The 23,386-nt window shown below is 45.8% G+C and overlaps 1 protein-coding gene across 1 annotated transcript; it reads right to left on the bottom strand.

The window, feature by feature from the left end:
• Positions 1-6,100: 6,100 nt before the first annotated feature.
• Positions 6,101-23,129, bottom strand: LOC132820080 (CD40 ligand-like). Its single transcript, XM_060832000.1, has 5 exons — positions 22,880-23,129; positions 21,869-22,003; positions 20,566-20,629; positions 17,045-17,137; positions 6,101-8,140 (listed from the first exon to the last, which is right to left on the bottom strand). The coding sequence occupies exons 1-5, from the start codon at positions 23,108-23,110 to the stop codon at positions 7,728-7,730; spliced, it is 936 nt and encodes a 311-aa protein (XP_060687983.1). The 5' UTR covers positions 23,111-23,129; the 3' UTR covers positions 6,101-7,727.
• Positions 23,130-23,386: the final 257 nt, after the last annotated feature.

Here is a 23,386-nt window from a genome sequence, read left to right as displayed (position 1 = left end):
GCGAATACAGAACTCATTCCCACAAGGAATGGTTGGGGTGGATAGGGTCGGTTACTCAGTGAAAGACGCTGTAGGCTCTGCCTGAACTTTGTTGGTGTTCTAGCTAAAGCTGTTAACCATGACCGAGTGTTGCAGACTGGCACATCCCAAGGTTCTGAGAGACACATTAAAGCCTGGGGCAGCTGCTGCCAAGGCATGGTAGGGACAGGCCAATGTGTAAAGGTCTTTAGGGGGGTCTGTCCAGTGACAGGGCCCTCCTGATGCCTCAACTATGTATAAATATAGTCTTGTACGAGTAAGAGATGCCTTTGGTATTGTTGGCGAGGTAGGAGTAAAACTCCAATGTTTGTTTCTTTGTATGTTACTGTACAGAACTGAACTGCTTTAGTGACTATGTACATATAAAGATAATTTTATGAATAACATGCATTTTTGAAATAAAAAGATATCCTATCATCTATTTGAATATCATCAGTTAAAGGCCATAACCTTCTAATTCTTTCCCACCTTCTCCCATCAGTTTTTAAAAGCTGTCAAAATTCCAGTTTTTCCCAGTTCCTGGTGAGGTCCATTGAGCAGACACGTTCATGCTGTTGTTTCCATCTCTATGGGCACTACCTGATCAGTTGAGTGTTGGCAGCATTTTCAGGTTTATTGCAGACTGCTGATGCCCATAATGTTCCTGCTCCTGCACTCTCTGGGAGTACGCTGCTTGTCCAAGATGGTTCACACACAACATTGAACATAGAACATAGAAAAATACAGCGCAGTACAGGCCCTTTGGCCTTTGATGTTTGCGCCGATCCAAGCCCACCTAACCCACACTAGCCCACTATCCTCCATATGCCTATCCAATGCAACTTACACAACAGACACCACACAGAAATCTCACAGAAATCTCATGGAAGCCTTCGAACAACACATTGTTCAACATAAAGCATTCCACAATATCAACCTTGTGGGAGTGAGTTCTTCATTTTCCCCCACTCCCCGTGGGAGTGAGTCCTTCATTTCCCCCCACTCCCCGTGGGAGTGAGTTCTTCATTTTCCCCCACTCCCCGTGGGAGTGAGTTCTTCATTTTCCCCCACTCCCCATGGGAGTGAGTTCTTCATTTCCCCCCACTCCCCGTGGGAGTGAGTTCTTCATTTTCCCCCACTCCCCGTGGGAGTGAGTTCTTCATTTCCCCCCACTCCCCGTGGGAGTGAGTTCTTCATTTCCCCCCACTCCCCGTGGGAGTGAGTCCTTCATTTCCCCCCACTCCCCGTGGGAGTGAGTCCTTCATTTCCCCCCACTCCCCGTGGGAGTGAGTTCTTCATTTCCCCCCACTCCCCATGGGAGTGATTCCCCCATTCCCCTGTTTCCCCCTCCCCAGCCTCAGTCCCACATTCTGTTGGTTGACTTAGAAGTTTGGAAATGTCTCCTGAATTCCCAATGGGATTTATTGTTTTGGTCTTCCTGCAAGTGGAAATATCTCAGGATCAAAAACCTCTTTCCGAATGTTTAAAGACCTGCACCATTTCGTAAATTTTATAGTATTCATGCACTTTTTGTTTAGCCTGATTGCAGTGCCTTTACCTGTCTGAGTCATCAGCACACTCATGGTAAGTTATATTTTTACAGCTCAGGTTTATCTTCAGACGCTGCAAACCATAAACCTCCACAACAGAACTTGCTAACCACGCAATAAACCCCTGCAGTTTGCAAATCCTTCCTCGGTTCCTCGGCAGGGTCAGCTACTTGGCCCTAAATAGAAACAGCTGCCTGTAGCCCAGCTGTAGACTACAGTTTGCCTGTATTCACCAGCGACAGGCCAAACTGCATTCATGTAGCTCCTTTCCGGATCTCAGGATGTCCCAAAATGCTTTCCAGCCAATGAGAAAGTGGGGACTGAGACCAGCCATTCGTGCACAGCAAAATCTCACAATCAACAATGAGGCAAACAACTAATTAAACAGCTTTACAACAACATCTTGCATTGATAGAGCATCTTACATTGATAGAGCATCTTCAAAGCTATAAGCCAACACAGGTTCTTGACCAACTGGGGCGTTGGTTAGAGCAGAAATGCTTCATTAATGATAAAGCACCACGGAATATCCTGAAATCAGGGAAGACGCCATAGAAATGCAAAATTCTTTTAGAAATAACAGGGATTTTGTTAAACTGGAATGTCCTGGCTCCCTCTGTTATCCAGACGATAGGTTGGCAGAGGTGTGGCCTCGCCAGGAACTTGGCAGGCATATTTCCTCCACAGTTCGGAGGCCCCTCTAGTTTCTTGCGATGTATTTTTTCCTTTCACTCATTGTTTGCGCTGGGTAAGTAAGATGAGACTGCATTCTCCAAAGGCTGTGCCCCACATAGTGTCAGCTCTCAGCACTTTCCATTGTAGGGACGGTGGGGAAATTCTGATTGTCATGTCGATGGTGAGAACAGGTTGAGTGGAGGAAGTAGAATCATTGACCTCTGAGTGTGTACACGCCTGGGAGATTCTAGACTTGGGGGAACTGAAAGTGAGTGACAAGATTTCATACCTTCTTCACAATACTCTTTCCATTTCAGGATGGGAACCTCTAACCCCTCACTACGGTTGGAATTTTTTTCTGTTTGAACATTTTGTGATCCTTTTCTGATTGGAAAATTCCCCTGTCTCATTCCCCTGTTGACTGTATCACCCCCTCACCCCATCGCTCAACGTCCCCTACCTCATCTTGCTTATGGATTGTCTACTTCAAACCTGCTACCACCCACCGTATTGGCGTCTCTCTCTCTCTCTCTCTCTCTCTCTCTCTCACACACACATACCCCAGGGATGGGCAGATGATGGATAGTGTGTGATGTGCAATGAACAGAGTGTCACACCGGCTCAGGTATTATTTTTCAACGAGACAGGGAGTAAAATCCAGAGACTCACTGAGAGATTAATTCACAAGATTCCATGTCATCCAAGATTCCACTAAATATCACTCCACGGTCGGTGAGTGTTAGTCAGGGTTTTAATCGTCACAAAGACTGCTCCCCCATCAGGGAGGGAGTTCTACGACGTTGACCCAGTGGATCTGAAGGATGGGGAGTCCTTTGCCATAGAGTCAGAGAAATCACCATCAGAGAGAGAAGCTCTTCAGCCCAGGAAGGCTGGTCCATGGGCTAACTCTTCCCATCCCATCATTGAACATGTGGCCCAGGGCCTTGTGTACCTTGGCATCACTTGTGCACATCTAAATCTTGCTTCAATGTGATCAGGGTCTCTGCCTCTCCCACTCCCAGTGAGTTCCAGATTCCCACCACCCTCTGGATAAAATTGTTCCTCTCTAGACCATCTGCCCCTCACCTTAAATCGATGTTCCCTGGTCATTGATCCTTCCATCTTGGCGAAAGGTTCCTTCCTGTCTATCCATCATAATTTTGTACATCTCAATCATGTCCCTCTCAATTTCCTCTGCTCCAACCCCAGTCTGTCCAATCTCTCTTCATCACTCTCCAGCCTAGGAACATCCTGGTAAATCTCCTCTGCATCCTCTCTACTGATGTCATATCCCTCCTACAATGGGGATACCAGAACTGCACACAGTACTCAGCTGTGACCGAACCAACATTTCATTCAGTTTCAGTATGACCTCCCTGCTCTTCAACACTATGCCTTGGTTAGTTAAAAGAAGTATCCCATATGCCTTCTTAACCACTTTGCCCACCTTAAGGGAGCAGTGTACGAACACCCCAAGGTCCCTCTGATCCTTGGTGCTTCCCAGGGTCCTACCGTTGATCAGGTATTCCTGTGCCTTGTTGGTCCTGCCCACGTGCATCACCTCGCAGTGAGCTGGATGGAGTTTCATTTCCCAGTGGTCAGCACATTTGTCCAGCCTCCTGGAAACTAAGGCTCTCCTCCTATTTACCATCCAACTGAATTTTTACATTGTCTGTGAACTGACTGATAACCCTCCGGCATTCAAGTCTAAATTATTGATAACTGGCCGAGTGGCGGGGAGAGGGTCTGTGACACAATTAAAGAGATTAGCATCGACAAGCAGGATCTTCTGAGTGGTCTGCTCAGATTCAAAGGAGATAGGGCCAAACAGCAAGGGCCCCAACACTGCCTCCTGCAGGAACCCACTTGTCACAGATTTCAAGTTGGAAAAACACCCCTCAATCATCACTCTCTGCCTCCTGCCACTCCACCCAATTCTGGAGTCAAATTCCCAAGGATCCCACAGGCTCTTCCCTTTGCTACCTGACTCCCATACGGGACCTTACCAAAAGCCTTGCTGAAATCCAGTAGACTACATCAATAGCATTACCCCCACCCACAGACCTGATCACCTCGTCGGAAAATTCAATCAACTCGATCAGACACAGCCTTCCCTTAACGAAACCACTCTGACTGTTCCTGATTAATCCCTGCCTCTCCAAATGCAGAGTAACTCTGTCGCTTAGAATTGTTTCCAACTGTCCCCTCCCCCCCACAGAGGTTAGATTGATTGCTTTGTAGTTTCCTGGATTATCCCTTGCTCCTTTCTTGAATAACGGTATCACACTGACTGTCCTCCAGTCCTCTGGTACCTCTCCTGTGGCCAGACAGGAGTTAAACATTACTGCAAGCGCCCCTACTATTTCCTCCCTTGTCTCACTCTACAGCCTGGGATCTTGCCCAGATACCTACATGAGCCTACCAGGTCACTCGGGACTCATGTCTGTCTTTCATAGCCAATCAAAATCTTAATAACTCGCAGCGTTGGAATAAGTGAGCACTGGGGTTTACTGGAGCTCAGATATGGGATCTTGTGTCAATGGAAACGATTTCCTCATCTATATTTTCGGACTAGGGTCATATGTGGGTGCCTGTTAGTTAATGTTTTATTTAGAGTTAATGTTTCTTTGAGCAACAGAGAAAGTCCAAAAAAACATAGAGGAATTCAAAATGATGGAAGGTTTTGATTGAATAGAAAGGGGAGGAATTGTTCCCAGCGACAGGGTCTTTAAAGAGAAGAACAAAGTCACAGGCACTTGGTAAAAAGAAGGAAGGTGAGGTAATAAAAACCATGACACACTGAGTGCTCTGAGCTGCCACACGCAAGGGCAAGTGGAAGCCATTTCAACTGGAACATACAGAGAGGAATTGAAGATCTATCTTGCCTATGGAACGGAAAAAGGAGTGAGTCAGATCATTTGGATTAGCTTTACCAAAGAGTTGCTGGGGACGTGTTGGGCTGAACAGCCTGGTTCTCCGTGATGTGTTTGTGATAATCACCTACAGCAGTTTCCTGATTAGGAAGTAAACAATCTACGAACCACTCAACAAATACAATACAAACTGCTGCAAAGATCCATCAATTCTGATCCATGAAAACAGGAAAAATCACTACAACATTTGTCAATAAGGAAAAAGAACTTTTTTATTTGCATCTAAGTTTAGATGAAAATATCTAAATTATAGAATTTATTTATTCTAAAGACTTCTTATATAAATATTCACAAAAAATAATCAAAAAAATATCGTAAAACAATCAGGAACTAAGGACAATTCAATCAAATAAATAGCTTAATCTTAATATTATTAACATCAGGTAAAACCTACAATTTCTAAAGTGATTATTTTTTTGGAGTGTATTAGCTTGAGATTTATGTTCTGCACAAAATGCCAGTTACACTCAAAAAAATACAACTAGCCTCACAGACACACACAGAAATAGGTATTCACCTGCTTTTGTAATTATCAACTTGACAAGTGCAATTTCATTATCCTGTTCCAGAATATAAATTAAATACAAAAAAAAAGTCTTTTCACTGAAATGCACACGGAGATGACAGCATGGAGCTCACAGTGACACTCCCAGTGACACACTTCTTACAGGGACAGGGGGGAACGGGAATAATTAGTGCAAAAAACAAAACCCTGCACCGTCTTCAACTAACTCCAAGTGCATTACCCGACCAATGCTTCTTCCTATGAGTGTGCTCCTTAATAAGAGCATGAGAACACCAACATAAAACTTGCAGAGTTTGATTTGTGATAAGTCACTGAAAAAAAGACTCCTGAAACTACAGTCGGAACTTGTTATTATGGCACAATTTTGATCAATTTTGTTGATGTAGAATAAAGTCAGTAGCAACCTAGGAGGAAAATTAGCCTGCAATAACAACATTCTGTTTAGCAAGAACTGCTGAAGTGGTAACACATTATTTAGAAGATTTAAAACTTCATTTCCTGAGTGTCTATGGTTCAGTTCCACTTTATCAAAGACACATCACTTCGAATACTAAACCACTTCACAGGGGACAATGGAATACAATCAGCTTGTTTCAAACTGTTTATCTGTAAAGTTACTGAGGCGTTTCATTGGCCCTTTCAAATCTGATGCTTTATGTAAGCGATAGCAATAAGATATCAAATGCATTTGTGAACAATTGCAAATATGGTACAGTTCTTCGAGAATGATGATAGTCTCACACTTGAAATGAACATTTCAGCTACAAGAAGACCTTCTCAGCTTTCCTTCAGTGAGATCTCACTAATATTCATTTCTCTTTTTAACCTGTTCACTATTTGTTTCATATAAGATCTGCTTAGACAAGGGAATGAGGGCTCATTCAGATAAAGCTTCCTTGTCACTAACATTGCCTGAGTGCAGTGGGGCTGTGGTTTTCTGTTCACAAGCTCCACGCTGTTGCATCAAGACAGGATGCACTTGACAATCGTCTACAGTCAGAAGACAGGCCTTACTAAAGACTATGAGTTTAATCACAAACTAATAAGTTAAACAAAGTACAGTCCCCACCCAGCAATCTGCTCATTCGCGCCATTTAACATTGGCCCCCAGCCCACTACCTGGGGTATTTAGAGGTCAGTAATGGTTATTTCCAGCAGAATTCCCTGTCACTCTGAGACTGCCTGCAGCAGCTCATTCCAGTTGGCATTGTAGACCGAGATGTGCGTAGTCACATGGTCACCTTGTTACTGTAGGGCTTTACTAAGGCAGGCTGCAGTTAGCATCAATCTGATAAAAACCAGGCCTCAACTAGCAATTGGTAATTGGTGCAAGGAACAGTCATTTCACTGTCAGTTTCTTGCACTGTGTAACTGAAGGGGCTAATTCACTGGAGCAGAGTGGGAGGTTGACCTTCTGTTATTCTCAGTCTTACAGTTTTCAGAATGCAGTGCTTTTCTAGGGCTCCAATGAGGAATATGAAGGGATGTTGGCACTTTGGGTTAGTGCCAGTAAAGGAGTGATTAAGAAATTATTAGATTAGATTACTTACAGTGTGGAAACAGGCCCTTCAGCCCAACAAGTCCACACCAACCCGCCAAAGCGCAAACCACCCATACCCCTACATTTACCCCCTTACCTAACACTACGGGCAATTTAGCATGGCCAATTCACCTGACCTGCACATCTTTGGATTGTGGGAGGAAATCGGAGCACCCGGAGGAAAACCACACAGACACGGGGAGAACGTGCAAACTCCACACAGTCAGTCGCCGGAGACGGGATTGAACCCGGGTCTCAGGTGCTGTGAGGCAGCAGTGCTAACCACTGTGCCACCGTGCCGCCCACTAATGTTGAAACGTTGAAATGTTGTTGTTGCTGGAATGTATTTTGTTGCTAATTAGAGGAGGGAGAGATCTTGTTGATTCCAGTGAGATACTCTGCAGTTCGAAACAATTAGCCAGTGGCAAAACACCGGAGTCTTTCTACCTGATGGCAGACTTTATGTCACGTTTTAACAGAAAGACTTAAAGCTGAAAGATACCAAAGTAAGTGGCATCATAACTGAGCAATTCGGGGTCAGTCACACTCACAAACAGTTTATCTCCTGATTTCAGTTGAAACACACCCCCTTGGTTGACTGAGTTGAAACTAGCAGCTTGCTTTTTATCAACTGGTGTTTTCGATGCCTTCATGAGGAGCGTGACTTGGTTCTTTGTTCTTTGCAAATAGATGTATTGAAGAAACGGGGCGTTGGATGCGTTGACGGTCTTGTTACTGGACAGTCGAAAACTAACCTGACAGTAAACGTAATAAAATCCAGGCTCAGTGATAACAAGCTTCCCACCAGTATAGTTTATATTGTGGGTAAATGCTGGGAAGCCTTTCGCCATCCACTGCTTTATCGGTTTGCCTTTGTCTTTGGGAAAGTTGGTGTCCACTAAAAGAACAGCAAATAAATTATTAGTGTAAAAGTCTCGTTTGAATGGTTGTACAACTTCAACATCAAAAACATGCAACAAGGTCGAATAAATGTAGGCTAGTGGTTGGAAAACAATAATAAGAAGGAAGTGAGGATTGCAGATGCTGGAGATCAGAGCTGAAAATGTGTTGCTGGAAAAGCGCAGCAGGTCAGGCAGCATCCAAGGAGCAGGAGAATTGATGTTTTGGGCATGAGCCTGTTTTGATTTCTGAAGAAGGGCTCATGCCCGAAAAGTCGACTCTCCTGCTCCTTGGATGCTGCCTGACCTGCTGCGCTTTTCCAGCAACACATTTTCATCAAAACCATAATGACAACCCAAACACTACGCTGTAAAAGCCTGGCATTATTTTAGAATTGTTTAGACTCTAATCAGACTGTCTCTTTCCCAAGCTGTTCACTGTTGACTGAACCAGAAGTGAATTAAACCAAGCTTTCACCAGTCTAGAGTCACCAGGACAGAATTATTTAATTCTCCTTCAGTTCTTTAGCATATTGTCTAATCACATAAGAGACATCACAATAGAGTTTAAAGTTCATCATTTGAATCCTTGTGAGTCTATCTCTTCGAAAATGGAATTGGTTTGATGTTGCTGCTCATCTTCGGGATATCACAGAATGTTTTTTTGCCAATGAATTAGTTTTGAATTAGCATCACGTTAGCAAATAACAGACAGCAAGATTCCACAGCAGATATAATGATCAGTTAATCCATCGGGCAGTGTTTATAACAGAAAACATCATTGTTAGGAGACTAGACAGACTGACTTGCTGCACAGACCGGGTTGGGATTTTTAATGTTCATGTGAAGGGTGTCAGTGCTTCAAACAATGTGCAGCACCTTATCGCTGACTCACGCATCACTGTATATCACTGCAAGACTGCAAAATCTGCCGATATTGTAAGGGAGGCTGGAATGAAGCACACACGTTTTGGAGACTCTGTACAAACTGACCCAAACATGCTGATGTTCCATGTGAAGGTACTGCTGCCAAGTGCTGGTGACAGACTCTTGACCTCCTGAGAGAGATGAGAGCTGTCCTCATGAATGAACCTTGACAATGTCATTGGCTCATTGGGATTTGGGGGCTTCACTATCAAACTTCAAATAAAATCAAACAACACAAACGCAGGAAACCTGAATTAAAGACAAAGTACTGGACAATCTCAGTGGAGAGAGTGGGCAGAGTTAACGATTTCAATCTGAAATGAAGACTCATAGTTCGACAAGGTTCCCCAGGGGAGACTGATTAGCAAGGTTAGATCTCATGGAATACAGGGAGAACTAGCCATTTGGATACAGAACTGGCTCAAAGGTAGAAGACAGAGGGTGGTGGTGGAGGGTTGTTTTTCAGACTGGAGGCCTGTGACCAGTGGAGTGCCACAAGGATCGGTGCTGGGTCCTCTACTTTTTGTCATTTACATAAATGATTTGGATGCGAGCATAAGAGGTACAGTTAGTAAGTTTGCAGATGACACCAAAATTGGAGGTGTAGTGGACAGTGAAGAGGGTTACCTCAGATTACAACAGGATCTGGACCAGATGGACCAATGGGCTGAGAAGTGGCAGATGGAGTTTAATTCAGATAAATGCGAGGTGCTGCATTTTGGGAAAGTAAATCTTAGCAGGACTTAAACACTTAATGGTAAGGTCTGAGGGAGTGTTGCCGAATAAAGAGACCTTGGAGTGCAGGTTCATAGCTCCTTGAAAGTGGAGTCACAGGTAGATAGGATAGTGAAGAAGGCGTTTGGTATGCTTTCCTTTATTGGTCAGAGTATTGAGTACAGGAGTTGGGAGGTCATGTTGCAGCTGTACAGGACATTGGTTAGGCCACTGTTGGAATATTGCATGCAATTCTGGTCTCCTTCCTATCGGAAAGATATTGTGAAACTTGAAAGGGTTCAGAAAAGATTTACAAGGATGTTGCCAGGGTTGGAGGATCTGAGCTACAGGGAGAGGCTGTACAGGCTGGGGCTGTTTTCCCTGGAGCGTCGCAGGCTGAGGGTGACCTTATAGAGGTTTACAAAATTATGAGGGGCATGGATAGGATAAATAGACAAAGTCTTTTCCCTGGGGTTTGGGACTCCAGAACTAGAGGGCATAGGTTTAGGGTGAGAGGGGAAAGATATAAAAGAGACCTAAGGGACAACTTTTTCACACAGAGGGTGGTACGTGTGTGGAATGAGCTGCCAGAGGATGTGGTGGAGGCTGGTACAATTGCAACATTTAAGAGGCATTTGGATGGGTATATGAATAGGAAGGGTTTGGAGGGATATGGGCCGGGTGCTGGCAGGTGGGACTAGATTGGGTTGGGATATCTGGTCGGCATGGACAGGTTGGACCGAAGGGTCTGTTTCCATGCTGTACATCTCTATGACTCTATTAGACTCCAAATGTTAATTATGTTGCTCTAGTCACTGATGCTGCCAGACCTGCTGAGTTTCTCTTGTACCCTCTCTATTTTTTTGTTAAATCTAATGCAATCTTCACCTGGAACCTGCTGCTGCTGACTTTGCTGTGTGCCTATTAGAACCTCAGTGCTATTCCTGTTCTTCTTATGTTGAGCTTATGTTGAGCTATCTCCCTGATATATTTCAGTGTTGTAGTTTACATTGAAAACAACTGACACTATCACTGGCAACTCAATCAGTACTTTGCTTTGTAATGATCTGGACATGGAGGAGGGCTTGGATGGAGCCAGGTGGGTGAATGGGGAGTGGAGGGAGACATTGGACAAACAGATCAAGTGTAGCTACAGGAATGTAGTGAGACAGACGTCAGTTTCTGACTTCCATCGAGATCTCATCAACTCGTAATGAGTGGGCCAGAAAGCCAATGGAAATGCTCTCTCTCTCCAGCCTTCAAGCAGTAAAGGGGTTCACATTTTAATGGCTCTGGGCTGGTGCTGGAAGATGGGATGAGAACAGTGAACTGCTTGTTTTAGACTGGTATGGATGTGATGGGCTGAAGGGCCTGGTTCTGTGCTGTCGACCTCTCTGACTTGATGCTGCGTAGTTGCACTGGGCGGAAACTATGCGGTGAAGCTCAGTTTCGAGCTGTAAATAGGCACAGGCTTGAGAATCAAACTGTTGGTCATTTAGCGATTGATGTTCTGACTCAGAACCCTCAAGGGGCTGGGCTGTGAAATGTAAAAGGTCACACTCATAGAGTAAACTGTGCTCAGGTTCTGCCCCCAGGTTAAAGTGCATTGTGTGTAATCACTGGAGAACAATCTCACACACCTTATCGTCCAGACAGGCGGCACGGTGGCACAGTGGTTAGTACTGCTGCCTCACAGCACCTGAGACCCGGGTTCAATTCCCGCCTCAGGCGACTGACTGTGTGGAGTTTGCATGTTCTCCCCGTGTTTGCGTGGGTTTCCTCCGGATGCTCCGGTTTCCTCCCACAGTCCAAAGATGTGCGGGTCAGGTGAATTGGCCATGCTAAATTGCCCGTAGTGTTAGGTAAGGGGTAAATGTAGGGGTAATGGTGGGTTGCGCTTCGGCGGGTCAGTGTGGACTTGTTGGGCTGAAGGGCCTGTTTCCACACTGTAAGTAATCTAAATACAGAGGTATAACACTCACCACTGCCTGGTGAATAGCACAATAACCTGTGTGTTTCCTTCAATCCTGACAAGTTGTGTCCAATTACTTTATTTTGCATTTTTTTTATAAATTAAGTTTTAACTGACCTATCCCATATGGACTGGGCTCTGCCCATGTTCTGGGAGCTGGTGAGCAAGGGCATTTACCATGCAGGGACGCTGGGGGGTGGAACTGGGAGGAATTTCACATCTTGGGTAATTTCCTAACACCTCCCCCCCTTCTCTTAGTCATGCTCTTTCAATATTTTTAATTGATGTGGGTGTCCCTGGCTAGGGCAGTATTTATTACCCTGTCCCTAGTTGCCCCTTGAGAAGGTGGGGATGAGCTGCCTTCCTGACCCGCTGCAGTCCATGTGCTGTGGGTTCACCCACAATGCCCTTAGGGATGGAATTCCAGGATTCTGACTGAGTTGGTGGCGATATATTTCCAAATCAGGATGGTGAGTGGTTTGGAGGGGAACTCGGTGGTGTTCCCTTGTATCTACTGCCCTTGTCCTTCTAGATGGGAGTGGGCGTGGGTTTGGAAGGTGTTATTGAAGTTGCTTTGGTGAGTTTCTGCAGTGTATCTTGTAGATGGTACACACTGCTGCTACTGAGCGTCGGTGATGGAGGGAGGGGTTGTTTGTGGATGTGGTGCCAATCAAGTGGCTGCTTTGTCCTGGATGGTGTCGAGCTTCCTGAGTGTTGTTGGAGCTGCCCCCATCCAGGCAGGTGGGGAGTATTCCATCACACTCCTGACTTGTTCCTTGTAGATGGTGGACAGGCTTTGGGGAGTCAGGAGGGGAGTTACCTGTTCCAGGATTCCTAGCCTCTGACCTGCTCTTGTAGCCACTACACGTCTAGTCTGGTGAAGATGCTGTTGTTGATGGTGAGGGAGTCACTGACAGTCATACCTTTGAATGCTTCTGTACCTGGATCAGAGGAGGGACTGGACCCAGATCGCAGAAATAGGTATCAGTCAGAATTTGGTCTGTCACTTCTTGGGTCCGAGACTCCTCCTAGAATCTGACATCATTTATGACACAAGACAGCCAATCAGCCCATCAAGTCTGCAGCTTTGACAAAGGGTCAGTTAGACTCGAAACGTCAGCTCTTTTCTCTCTTTACAGATGCTGCCAGACCTGCTGAGATTTTCCAGCATTTTCTCTTTTGAAGTCTGCATTACCTCCTCATGAAGATGCTGCCAGGAGGGTACATTAATCCTTTAAAAGCTTACCTTGTGATCAGATGGAGTGCACCCTGAGCAGGAGCAGGAGTAAGTGAGGACAGATATTTGGACGGTTGGTTTACCTGAAACACTATTTCGGTTATGTCTCCCACCCCTCCCTCTCCTCTAACCAATAAAAAGAGGTTCTGTGCGCCAATTCGGTAAGGTCATTCGTTTTTTTTTCAATAATCTCTTTGGGAATTCCGAACAGTGGGAATGGATGTTAGGGCAGTTACATGTAGGATGTGGGAGGTAAGGGTCCCCACTCGTGTCCCCACTGACTTCATTTGCGGGAAGGGCACCCAACTCCAGCTCCTTGGAAATTGTGTTAGGGAACTGGAGCTGAGGCTGGGTGAACTTCGGACCATTCAGGAGGCAGAGGGGGTTATTGAGAGGAGTTACAGAGAGGTAGTCACACCTCAGGTACAAGAAACAGGCAGATGGGTTACAGTCAGGGAATGGTAAGGGAACAGGCAGACAGTGCAGGGATCCCCTGTGGCCATTCCCCTCAATAATAAGTATACTGTGTTGGATACTGTTGAGGGGGGATGGTCTACTGGGGAAAACCCCAGCGGCCAGGTCTCTGGCACTGAGCCTGGCTCTGTGCCTCAGAAGGGAAGGGGGTAGAATAGGCGAGTGATAGTGGTAGGGGATTCAATGGTTAGAGGAACAGACAGGAGATTCAGTGGTCACAAACAAGACTCCCAGATGGTATGTTGCCTCCAGGGTGCCAGGGTCAGGGAGGTTTCTGATAGAGTCTACAAGATTCTGAAGGGGGAGGGTGAGCAGCCGGAAGTCGTGGTCCACGTTGGCTTCAATGGCAGAGCCAGGAAAAGGGATAAGGATCAAAACGTGATTTCAGGGAGTTAGGTTGGAAGCTAAAAGGTCAGGGCGCGGAGAATATTAACCTCAGGGTTACTACCAGTGCCACGTACTAGTGAGGCGAGGAACAGGGAACCAGTGCAGCTAAACACATGGCTACAAGGCTAGTGCAGGAGGGAGAGCTTCAGATAAGTGGATCATTGGAATACCTTCGGGGGAAGGTGGGACTCCTACACGAAGGACCAGTTGCACTTAAACTGGAGGGGCACCAATGTCCTGGGAGGGAGATTTTCTAGAGCACTTTGGAGGGTTTAAACTAGATTGGCAGGGGGATGGGAACCAGAGCTACTGGTCAGAGGAGAGGGTAGTTGTTCAGCAGACAGAACTAGAATGCAGAGTGCCTGTCAGGAGGACACACAGTTGATGGGGCAAAGGGATGGGTTAAAGTGTGTCTGCTTTAATGCAGGGAGTGTCAGGAATAAGAGTGATGAACATAGAGCATAGATCAGTACTTGGAACTACGATGTTGCTGGATGTTACAGGGTTTAGATCTTTTAAAAAGAACAGGGAGGGGAGTAAAAGAGGAGGGGGGAGCAGCATTGTTAATTAGAGAGTGCACCACAGCTGCAGAAAAGAAGGTTGTTGAGGAGGGTTTATCGACTGAGTCAGTATGGGTGGGAGTCAGTAACAGGAAAGGAGCAGTCACTTTATTGGGTGTTTTCTATAGGACACCCCAACCCTCACCCCCCCAAGGTGCAGATGGAACAGAGTTGTTGTTATGGGTGACATCAACTTCCCCAATATGGATTGGAGTCTCCTTATTCCCGATGGAGCCGATTTTGTCAGGTGTGTCCAGGAAGGATTCCTGACTCCGTATGTAGATACGCCGACTAGGAGGGAGGCCATATTGAATTTGGTGCTAGGCAACGAGCCAGGCCAGGCGTCGGATCTCTCAGTGGGAGAGCATTTCCGTGACAGTGACCATAACTGTCTCATCTTTACCATAGCCACGGAGGGGGATAGGAATAGACAGTATGGGAAAGGTATTTAATTGGGAAGGGGAAACTATACTCTGACAGGAGATGTGGATATATTGGGAATAATGTTCTACGGGAAAGGCACAGCAGAAATGTGGAGGCTGTTTAAGGAGCACTTGTTGTGAGTGTTGGATAACTTTGACCCACTGAGACAGGCAGGGAATGGTAAGGTGAAGCAGCCTTGGAAGACAGGAGCAGAAGAGCTTCTTGTCAAAAGGAAGGAGGAAGCTTACTTAAGGTTGCAGAAAGATCTGGTACAGCTTTAGATGATTACAGGGTAGCTAGGCAAGATCTCAAAAATGGATGGAGGAGAGCTAGGAGGGGGCATGAAAAAGCCTTAGCACAAAGGATTAGGAAAACCCGAAGATGTTCTGCATGTATGTGAGGAATAAGAAAACGATCAGAGAGGACAGGGCCGATCGGGGGAGTGGAGGGAACTTGTTGATCGAATACTGTGGACCAGGTTAATAGGCTTGAACAAGTCGATATTAAGAAAGTGGATGTGCTGGAAATTCTGGGAAGCATCAAGATAGATAAGTCCCCAGGGCCAGACCAGATATATCCAAGGTTACTAAGGGAAGCGAGGAATGGGATTGCTGCGCCTCTGGTGATGATCTTTGCAACCTCACTCTCCATGGGACTATTACCGACTGATTGGAGGGAAGTGAATGATGTTCTTCTGTTCAAGAAAGCGAATAGGGAAATCCCTGGGAATTATAGACCAGTCAGGCTTACATCTGTGGTAAGCAAGGTACTGGGAAGGATTCAGAGAGATCAGATTTATGACTATTTGGAAAAACATTGTTTGATTAAAGATAGTCAGCATGGCTTTGTGAGGGGCAGGTCATGGCTCACAAGTCTAATTGAGTTCTTTGAGGATGTGATGAGAGAAGTTGATGAGGGTTGAGCAGTAGATGTGGTGTATTTGGATTTCAGTAAGGCATTTGATTAGATTCTCCATGATAGGATCATTTCGAAAGTTAGGAGGTATGGGATATAGGGAAATGTGGCTGTCTGGATACAGAATTGGCTGGCTGAAAGACGACAGTGAGTGGTAGTGGATGGGAAGTATTCCACCTGGAGGTCAGTGACCAGTGGTGTCCTGCAGGGGTCTGTTCTTGGCCCTCTGCTGTTTGTAGTTTTTATAAATGACTTGGATGAAGAAGTGGAAGGGTGGGTTAGTAAGTTTGCCGATGACACAAAGGTCGGGGGTGTTGTAGATAGTGTCGAGGGCTGTTACAGGCTACGACAAGACATTGACAGGATGCAGAGCTGGGCTGAGAAATGGCAGATGGAGTTCAACCTGGATAAATGTGAAATGATGCATTTTGGAAAGTCGAGTTTGAATGCTGAATACTGGGTTAAAGACAGGATTCCTGGCAGTGTGGAAGAACAGAGAGATCTTAGGGTCCATGTACATAGATCCCTCAAAGTTGCCACCCAAGTGGACAGGGTTGTTAAGAAGGTGTATGGGGTTTTGGCTTTCATTAACAGGGGGACAGAGTTAAAGAGCCACGAGGTTTTGCTGCAGCTCTCTAAAATGCTGCTCAGACCACGTTTGCAATATTGTGTCCAGTTCTGGTCGCCTCATTATAGGAAGGATGTAGATGCTTTAGAGAGGGTGCAGAAGAGATTTACCAGGATGCTGTCTGGATTGGAGGGCATATCTTATGAAGAGAGGTTGAGTGAGCTCGGGCTTTTCACACTAGAGGAGGAGGAAGAGAGGTGACCTGATAGAGGTGTACAAGGTAATGAGAGGGAGAGATAGAGAGAAGATAGCCAGAGACCTTTCTCCAGGGCGGAAATGGTGGTCACAAAAGGTCATCATTTTAAGGTGATTGGAGGAAGGTACAGGGGAGTTATCAGAGGTAGGTTCTTTACACAGAGTGTGGTGGGTGCATGGAATGCACTGCCAGCAGTGGTCAGAGACATCAGGGAGATTTAAGCGACAGCTGAACAAGTACATGGACGGCAGTAAATGGAGGGGTGTGTAGGTTAGGTTGATCTCCGATTAAGATAATGCTCAGCACAACATTGTGGGCTGAATGCCCTGTACTGTACTGTACTGTGCTGTGCTGTTCTGTGTTCTATGTTTATCCATATCTAGCTCAGTATTTCTCATGCAAATGTGACATTTTTTACAGTGAGGTTACAGCTGGAAGAGGAAGGTTTGAGTGAAGCTGTGCTCTGGTACCTGCTTTGTGGTGGGACGGAGCGGTGGCGATGAGATGAGCTGCTGTCTGTCCAGGTCTGATGCTGCTGCTGATAGTTGGACCAGGATGGCTCCCTGGAAATCAAGATTAAACCGAATGAAATACAAGAAATACAGTCAACATCCACAACCACCGCACACCCCTCCCCCACACCCCACTCCCCACCCCCATACAACAGCCTCCACCCCCCCACACCCCACCACCCACCCCCATACAACAGCCTCCACCCCCCCACACCCCACCACCCACCACCACCCACCTCCTCCCCTCCACTATTTTGGAACACTGTCCCTCCACCTCCCCTCTCCACCCTGTCACCCCTTACCACACACACATACACACACACACACACACACACACACACGCACACATACACACACACACGCACACATACACACACACATGCACACGCACACACACACATACATACACACGCACACATACACACACACACATACACACACGCACACATACACACGCACACTTCACAAATATCACAAGGCAAATAACAAGAGAACTATTGGCTGGTGTTTTTGGATTACTGGTTGCATAGCATGAGATGGTAACCGTAATTAAACTGTGCCACTTGAATCACTCATTGTTATCCTTGGGCATCATAAAGAAAAAGAAACCTGTTTTGATTGCTGTGGGGTATGAGTTGACAAAGACTTATCTCACAGTCTCTGTCAGTACCTTCCAAACCCATGACCACTTCCATCTAGAAGAACAGGGACAGTAAATACATGGGAGCACCACCCCCTGCAAGTTCCCTTCCAAACTACTCACCATCCTGACTTGGAAATATATTACCATCCCTTCACTGTCACTGGGTCAGAATCCTGGAATTCCCTCCCCAAGGGCATTGTGGGTCTACCCACAGCACATGGGCTGCAGCAGTTCAGGAGGGCAGCTCACCCCCACCTTTTCAAGGGGCAACTAGGGAAGGGCAGTAAATGCTGGCTCAGCCTGTGATGGTCACGTCCCACGAGTGAATTTTTTAAAACATAAAGTACTTTTAAAAGTGTAGATATTGTTATAATGCAGGAAACACAGCAAGCTCCGACCAACAGCACTGTGGGAGCGACCAGATAAAGTGCACTAAAAATGTTCATTACTGATTACTATAGAGCAGGACACCTGGCTTGCTTGTGTGAAGGAGCTTCTAGCTGAGAGGGAGGAGGTGTACATTACCCCTCACTGCAGTGTCAATCGCCAGCTTCTGTTTAAATCAGAGAGTGGGACTTGAACCCTTACTTTCACTGACCTGAGTGGGTGCTCACAAACTGAACCCAATCTGCAGCCATCAATGTGGATAAGATGTCACTTACAGTGGTCACCATGAAAGCAAAATTCTGCTGCACTGAAATGTTGCCACAGTATTCAGGGGAGGTGCTTTAGTCAGGGGTAAATGTGGAAAACTGGGTTTGGGGAAAGAATCTGGCTGGGTTACTCTTCAGGGGCTGAAAGAAATCAATGAAAGGGGAAGTTGGGAGGAGGTTGGAAGCAACCTATCATCCTACATTGTGTGTACAAACAACAACGAGTCAAAGTTCAGCAAGGTAAGAGATCAGATCTTAGCATCTACCAACATGACAATGGGTTTCTGCCCTCCATGTGATATGTTGCCAGGATATTGCCAGCTCGTTATGTGATATATTGCCAATTCGGGAAAGTATTATGTAATACCTCATACTGAGGGCTGGGAAATGACTGGTGAGTCAACAATTATCTTCCTTCAGGTGACTCTGTGGCATTTGGGAAGGTGATACTGTGGACAGGGGTCAGGTAACTAAAGGACGCAGAGCTGCAAAGGACATTTTGGGGAGTGAAAGTGTCCAGGAATCGGCATAAGAAATGAAAAAATCAGACCAATGTCTCATTCAATTTACCAATGGAACAGAATGGTGTATAACAGAAAAAGGCTCTATAAAAATACAATTAACTCCAAATCCCTTACCCTCCCTGTTAGCCCGAGAAAGAATTCCTTTTCTTCAGCATTTATCTAATTTACCTTTGGATGTTACTGTTGCATTACAGAGAGCCAGGGAAGAGGCGCTAAGTACTGCCTTGACAAGGCTGCCGTTATCCCGTGAACACATCAACATCAAACACACCATCAGTGTGGACTCCATCAGTGAAGAGAAGGAATTTATCTTTGGTCTGAATCTGAAGGCCCTCCCCCCACCCTGACTATTTGACATAGATCACACATTAACCATACGGCTGTCTGACACTGGGTTTCTGGTTTCTGAACCTGTGTCTTTAGTTTGAAGTTCTCAGTAGGTGAAGTGGCAATAGTTTGCAATGTGCAGTGACTTGACTTTCTAACTGTAACTAATTTATCCACAAGATCAAAGAAAGTTTCTAAACCCCACCTGAAGCAGCCACTCTCTGCCTTACATTTCACTGGTGATTGAGTTAGGAAACAATTCTCTCCTGCACTCAGTTAGTCAGGCTTTTGAAAACAGCACTGATGTTTCTAAAAGGACAGTTGTGACTTGGCTCTTCTCATCAAGCAGTCCAACTCTTCCCATTGGCTGGTGGGGATTTTAAACTCAGTTAAAGTAAGGCATGTAAAAAATAGAGTTATCATATCACACAAACCCTTCATCAACGTGTTGGAATGAGCTAAAGGATATTTGCTGCACTTAGCAGGTTCTAATTTGTATGTGACTTCACACCGATGCCAACTGTCTGAATAAGGTGGTCAGTTAGATCAAATCCAGAGCCACCCAGGGAAGATGGGAGCTCCCATCTGCCACAACTCTCCCACCCAGTCAGCCAGACACTGACTTACTCTGAGACACCACACACCCTCTCTCACACACACACACACACACACACACACACACACACACACACACACACACACACACACACACACACACACACATTCACACATACACACACACACACTCACACCACATCTGCATACTCACACACATACATACACACATCCACATATCATGCACATACACACACACATCCGCACACTCCCACACACACACATTCACACATACCCATGCACACACCCACACATTCACACACAATGCACACACATACACAGACACACATGCACACTCACACACACTCACACACTCACATACACCCACCCACCCACACAAACGCGCACACACTCACATTCACACACACTCTCACATTCATACACACTCTCACATTCACACATCTGCACACCCATGCACACACAGATCTATTTTGATAATAACATTTGTAGCTAACTGTAGCTTTGATCAGTTTACAATTGCCTATGTGATTGCCTTGACAAAGCCCCTATATCAGTAGGCCAGGCCAGAGACAGGCTCCTTAGTGCCAATTCCATCCCAACATCCTTTGACTACTGGACATTTCCAGAAATGAAACCTTAGACCCATCTTATTGCTGGAGAGTTTGTTGGTTTGACCTTGTCTATGTTCTGTAATCTCCTTCGTGAAGCTTATGTTGATTTATCAGGAATAAGAGAGTGGGTTGAGCTGGGAGTTACCTATCTGCTTTTCTGGGCTTGGAACTTCATGTTGCTGCTGTTCTTCAGTGTTGTTCACAAGGTACTGGAAGAGGAAAGAAACACTGCGATTAGGAGGGAGAGCAGAGACACGGACAGAGAATGCTGCAGGAGATAGCAAATCCTGCAGCATCTCCCAGACCCACCAACACTGCCAGAGCCACTCCAGCTCTCTCTCTGCTCCCTTCAGATTTCCAGCATCTGCAGGATTTAGCTGTCATTTGAGAAACCACAGAGATAGGGATGAGGTCTCTCTGCACTCTCAATCTGTGTGATCCTTCTTTGTTGCTGGGGAATAACTACATCAACTTTAGAGTCAAGATCCCTTTAGAATCCTCGCCTTGATAATGCAAGCAGTGTTTTGTAAATTCTGTGTTATCCTAATGTTCTCTGTGTGACCAATATCCACATGCATTCATGACGCTGCTTGTGGTTGAATCAGACACATCCCAGTCTACATGAGGAAGCCCTGCATTTGTATGGCACCTTGCTGTGCCTCAGACACATCCTAAGCTTGCAGTTGGATAGAAGCACAATGAGTATGCATGGTGGTTAAGCTGTGCTCCACAGAGATGGAACCTACACCGGCCCTTTGGAGATTTTGGTGAAGTTAGTTGAAGGAGCAATGATCATCCACCCCCACTCCCCCAACCCCCATTTCCAAAGGGGTTTGATCCCCATCACAGAACGACACCTCCCTGTGACAGTGTAGCACTCCCTCAGCAGCTCCAATACCAGACAATTCACAAAAGGCTCTCATTCAACCATTCCTTCCTAGGAACAAGGTTTCATAAAATGTGTCCAATTTTATAACAAAGTTTAATGTCTCCTGCAGCTCACCCCCTCTCCATTCCCCCCAGACCTTGCAGCCCTGGCTTCCCAGTCTAACAGGCCACTCTTTTCCCCTTCCAAACCGGCTCCTGTACAACCCACCATTCCAACCAAATTGAGATGTTGACCCTACTGTTCTTACTCACACATTGACTGGTTTGACTTCTGTTTGGTGTTAATTCTGCATCCCTAGAACTGACAGAACAACTGAACTTCCTGGTGAACTGAGAAGAACTAAACCCCTGAACTCTACCCAATGTTTAAAACGCTGATCCTGATCTCGCCAGCAACCATCAAAAGCACAAACAAGCAGGTCTGTTTTTGTGCAGTTGACCTAGTTTGAATCACCGAGTTTAGACACATCTAAAGATTGATATCGTGACCACACTTATGGAGCCATCATTGTCAATCACTAGAAAGTCGCTGGATGTTGAGTAAGATGTGGTCTCTTTACCTTCAGTAAGTGCTGGAAATGGGATTTTTCTCCATCACAGAAATGTTTGTTCTTTTCAAACTGATCCTTACTTTCGCACTTTTTTAGAATCTGCAGGAATACAGAATCTGGTTCCGTGTTCATTATGTCCTGGACCTTTTGAAAAAAAAGCAAGAAACAACATATAAATCAGTCCATCCATGCAGGAAGTGCTTAAAACAGAGAGAGAGAGAGCGAGAGAGAGAGAGAGAGAGAGAGAGACCCTCAGTGTAACCCATGGTCTCCAATCCCTCACTTTCCTGAGAGTCTCATCTAAGCTGCAGCTACACTCAGATACAAGATTCGAGTTGAGCTGGAAAACCCAGGCAGGCAGCTTCTGTGGGGACAAAAATCAGAGACAAAGTTTCAGTCCAGTGACCCCAAAGGACCGGACCTGCTGAGCTTTTCCAGCAACATCTTTTGTTGTTTCTAATTTCTAGAATCCTCTGGCCATGAGCGTGCTGTGGGTCTGACAAACCAGCACATCTCTGCCTAATTAATCCTGTCTCTTACAATTGTGTCCTCCACAACCACCTGATGAAGGAGCGTCGCTCCGAAAGCTAGTGAGCTTCCAATTAAACCTGTTGGACTATAACCTGGTGTTGTATGATTTTTAACTTTGTCCACCCCAGTCCAACACCGACATCTCCACAGGACAATTAACCAGCAGCAACCAGTGAAACAAACAAAAACCCACTAGTTTTCCTGATGTTGGAAAGTTTGAAATGATCACTGTCCCCTTTCTGAGTCTTATTATCCTGGATGGACACTTTGGCATTTTCCTGGATTTTTTAAGCTAAATTCCCAAAACAGTTTTAAATAGATCGCCACTTGGGGGTTTCTAAATTCTGAATTTAGCAAATCTTACAATTTCCAGCTGCAGACCATTCCCAGACCAAGGAAAGAAGATTAAAGACCAACGGGGGGGTTGATCTGAGAGGTCGCTGGGGGAGTAACAGTTTTTGGAGGGAGCTCAGGCTCGTTTTCTCTCACCTTCTGCAGTTTGATGGAGAAGTAGACGTATAGTAAAGCACTGGAGAGCATATGAACGAGCAGGAACATGGCGAGCAGGTAAATGAAGGCTCGCCCTACAAAGGGAGCTTGCTGCTGACCCTCTCGGTGCTCCTCCGGGGACTTGCTTGATGCTGTGTTCATGTTGCTGATCGCCGCAGACACAGTGAAGACAGTGCCCTCTCTCAGACTGCAGGCTCCTCTGTGCTGCATTCAATCGCTTGTCATCTCACACCCTTTCAGGAACCTCACCAAGTTATACGGCACACCGCACTGTTCTCCAACCCCACACTTCCTGCCTGGAAAATATGTTTCGGCGTGGTCAGGTTTTAGAGTAGCTGGTGACAGCAAAACTCTGTGCTCTTCCTTCAAAGCTCACCTTCAGTTTCCCCTCTCACTAGATCATGTGAAACGAGATCTCTTGCCTTAGTTGCCACTTAAATCCAGAAAGTCAGTTCTGTTGTTTGAAACCAAAACTCAGTTAATCTC

This window comes from Hemiscyllium ocellatum, chromosome 11 (assembly GCF_020745735.1).
Source record: "Hemiscyllium ocellatum isolate sHemOce1 chromosome 11, sHemOce1.pat.X.cur, whole genome shotgun sequence".
Lineage (NCBI taxonomy): Eukaryota > Metazoa > Chordata > Chondrichthyes > Orectolobiformes > Hemiscylliidae > Hemiscyllium > Hemiscyllium ocellatum.
Note: the sequence above shows the minus strand (reverse complement) of the source record. Positions and strands in the feature narration are given on the sequence as shown.

Coding starts and splice junctions, on each gene's coding strand:
- LOC132820080 (XM_060832000.1), bottom strand. CDS start 23,110: ATGCAGCACAGAGGAGCCTGCAGTCTGAGAGAGGGCACTGTCTTCACT. Junction 22,004..22,879: donor TCTCCATCAAACTGCAGAAG/GTGAGAGAAAAC, acceptor TTTTTTCAAAAG/GTCCAGGACATAATGAACAC. Junction 17,138..20,565: donor AAGCCCAGAAAAGCAGATAG/GTAACTCCCAGC, acceptor CTTGATTTCCAG/GGAGCCATCCTGGTCCAACT.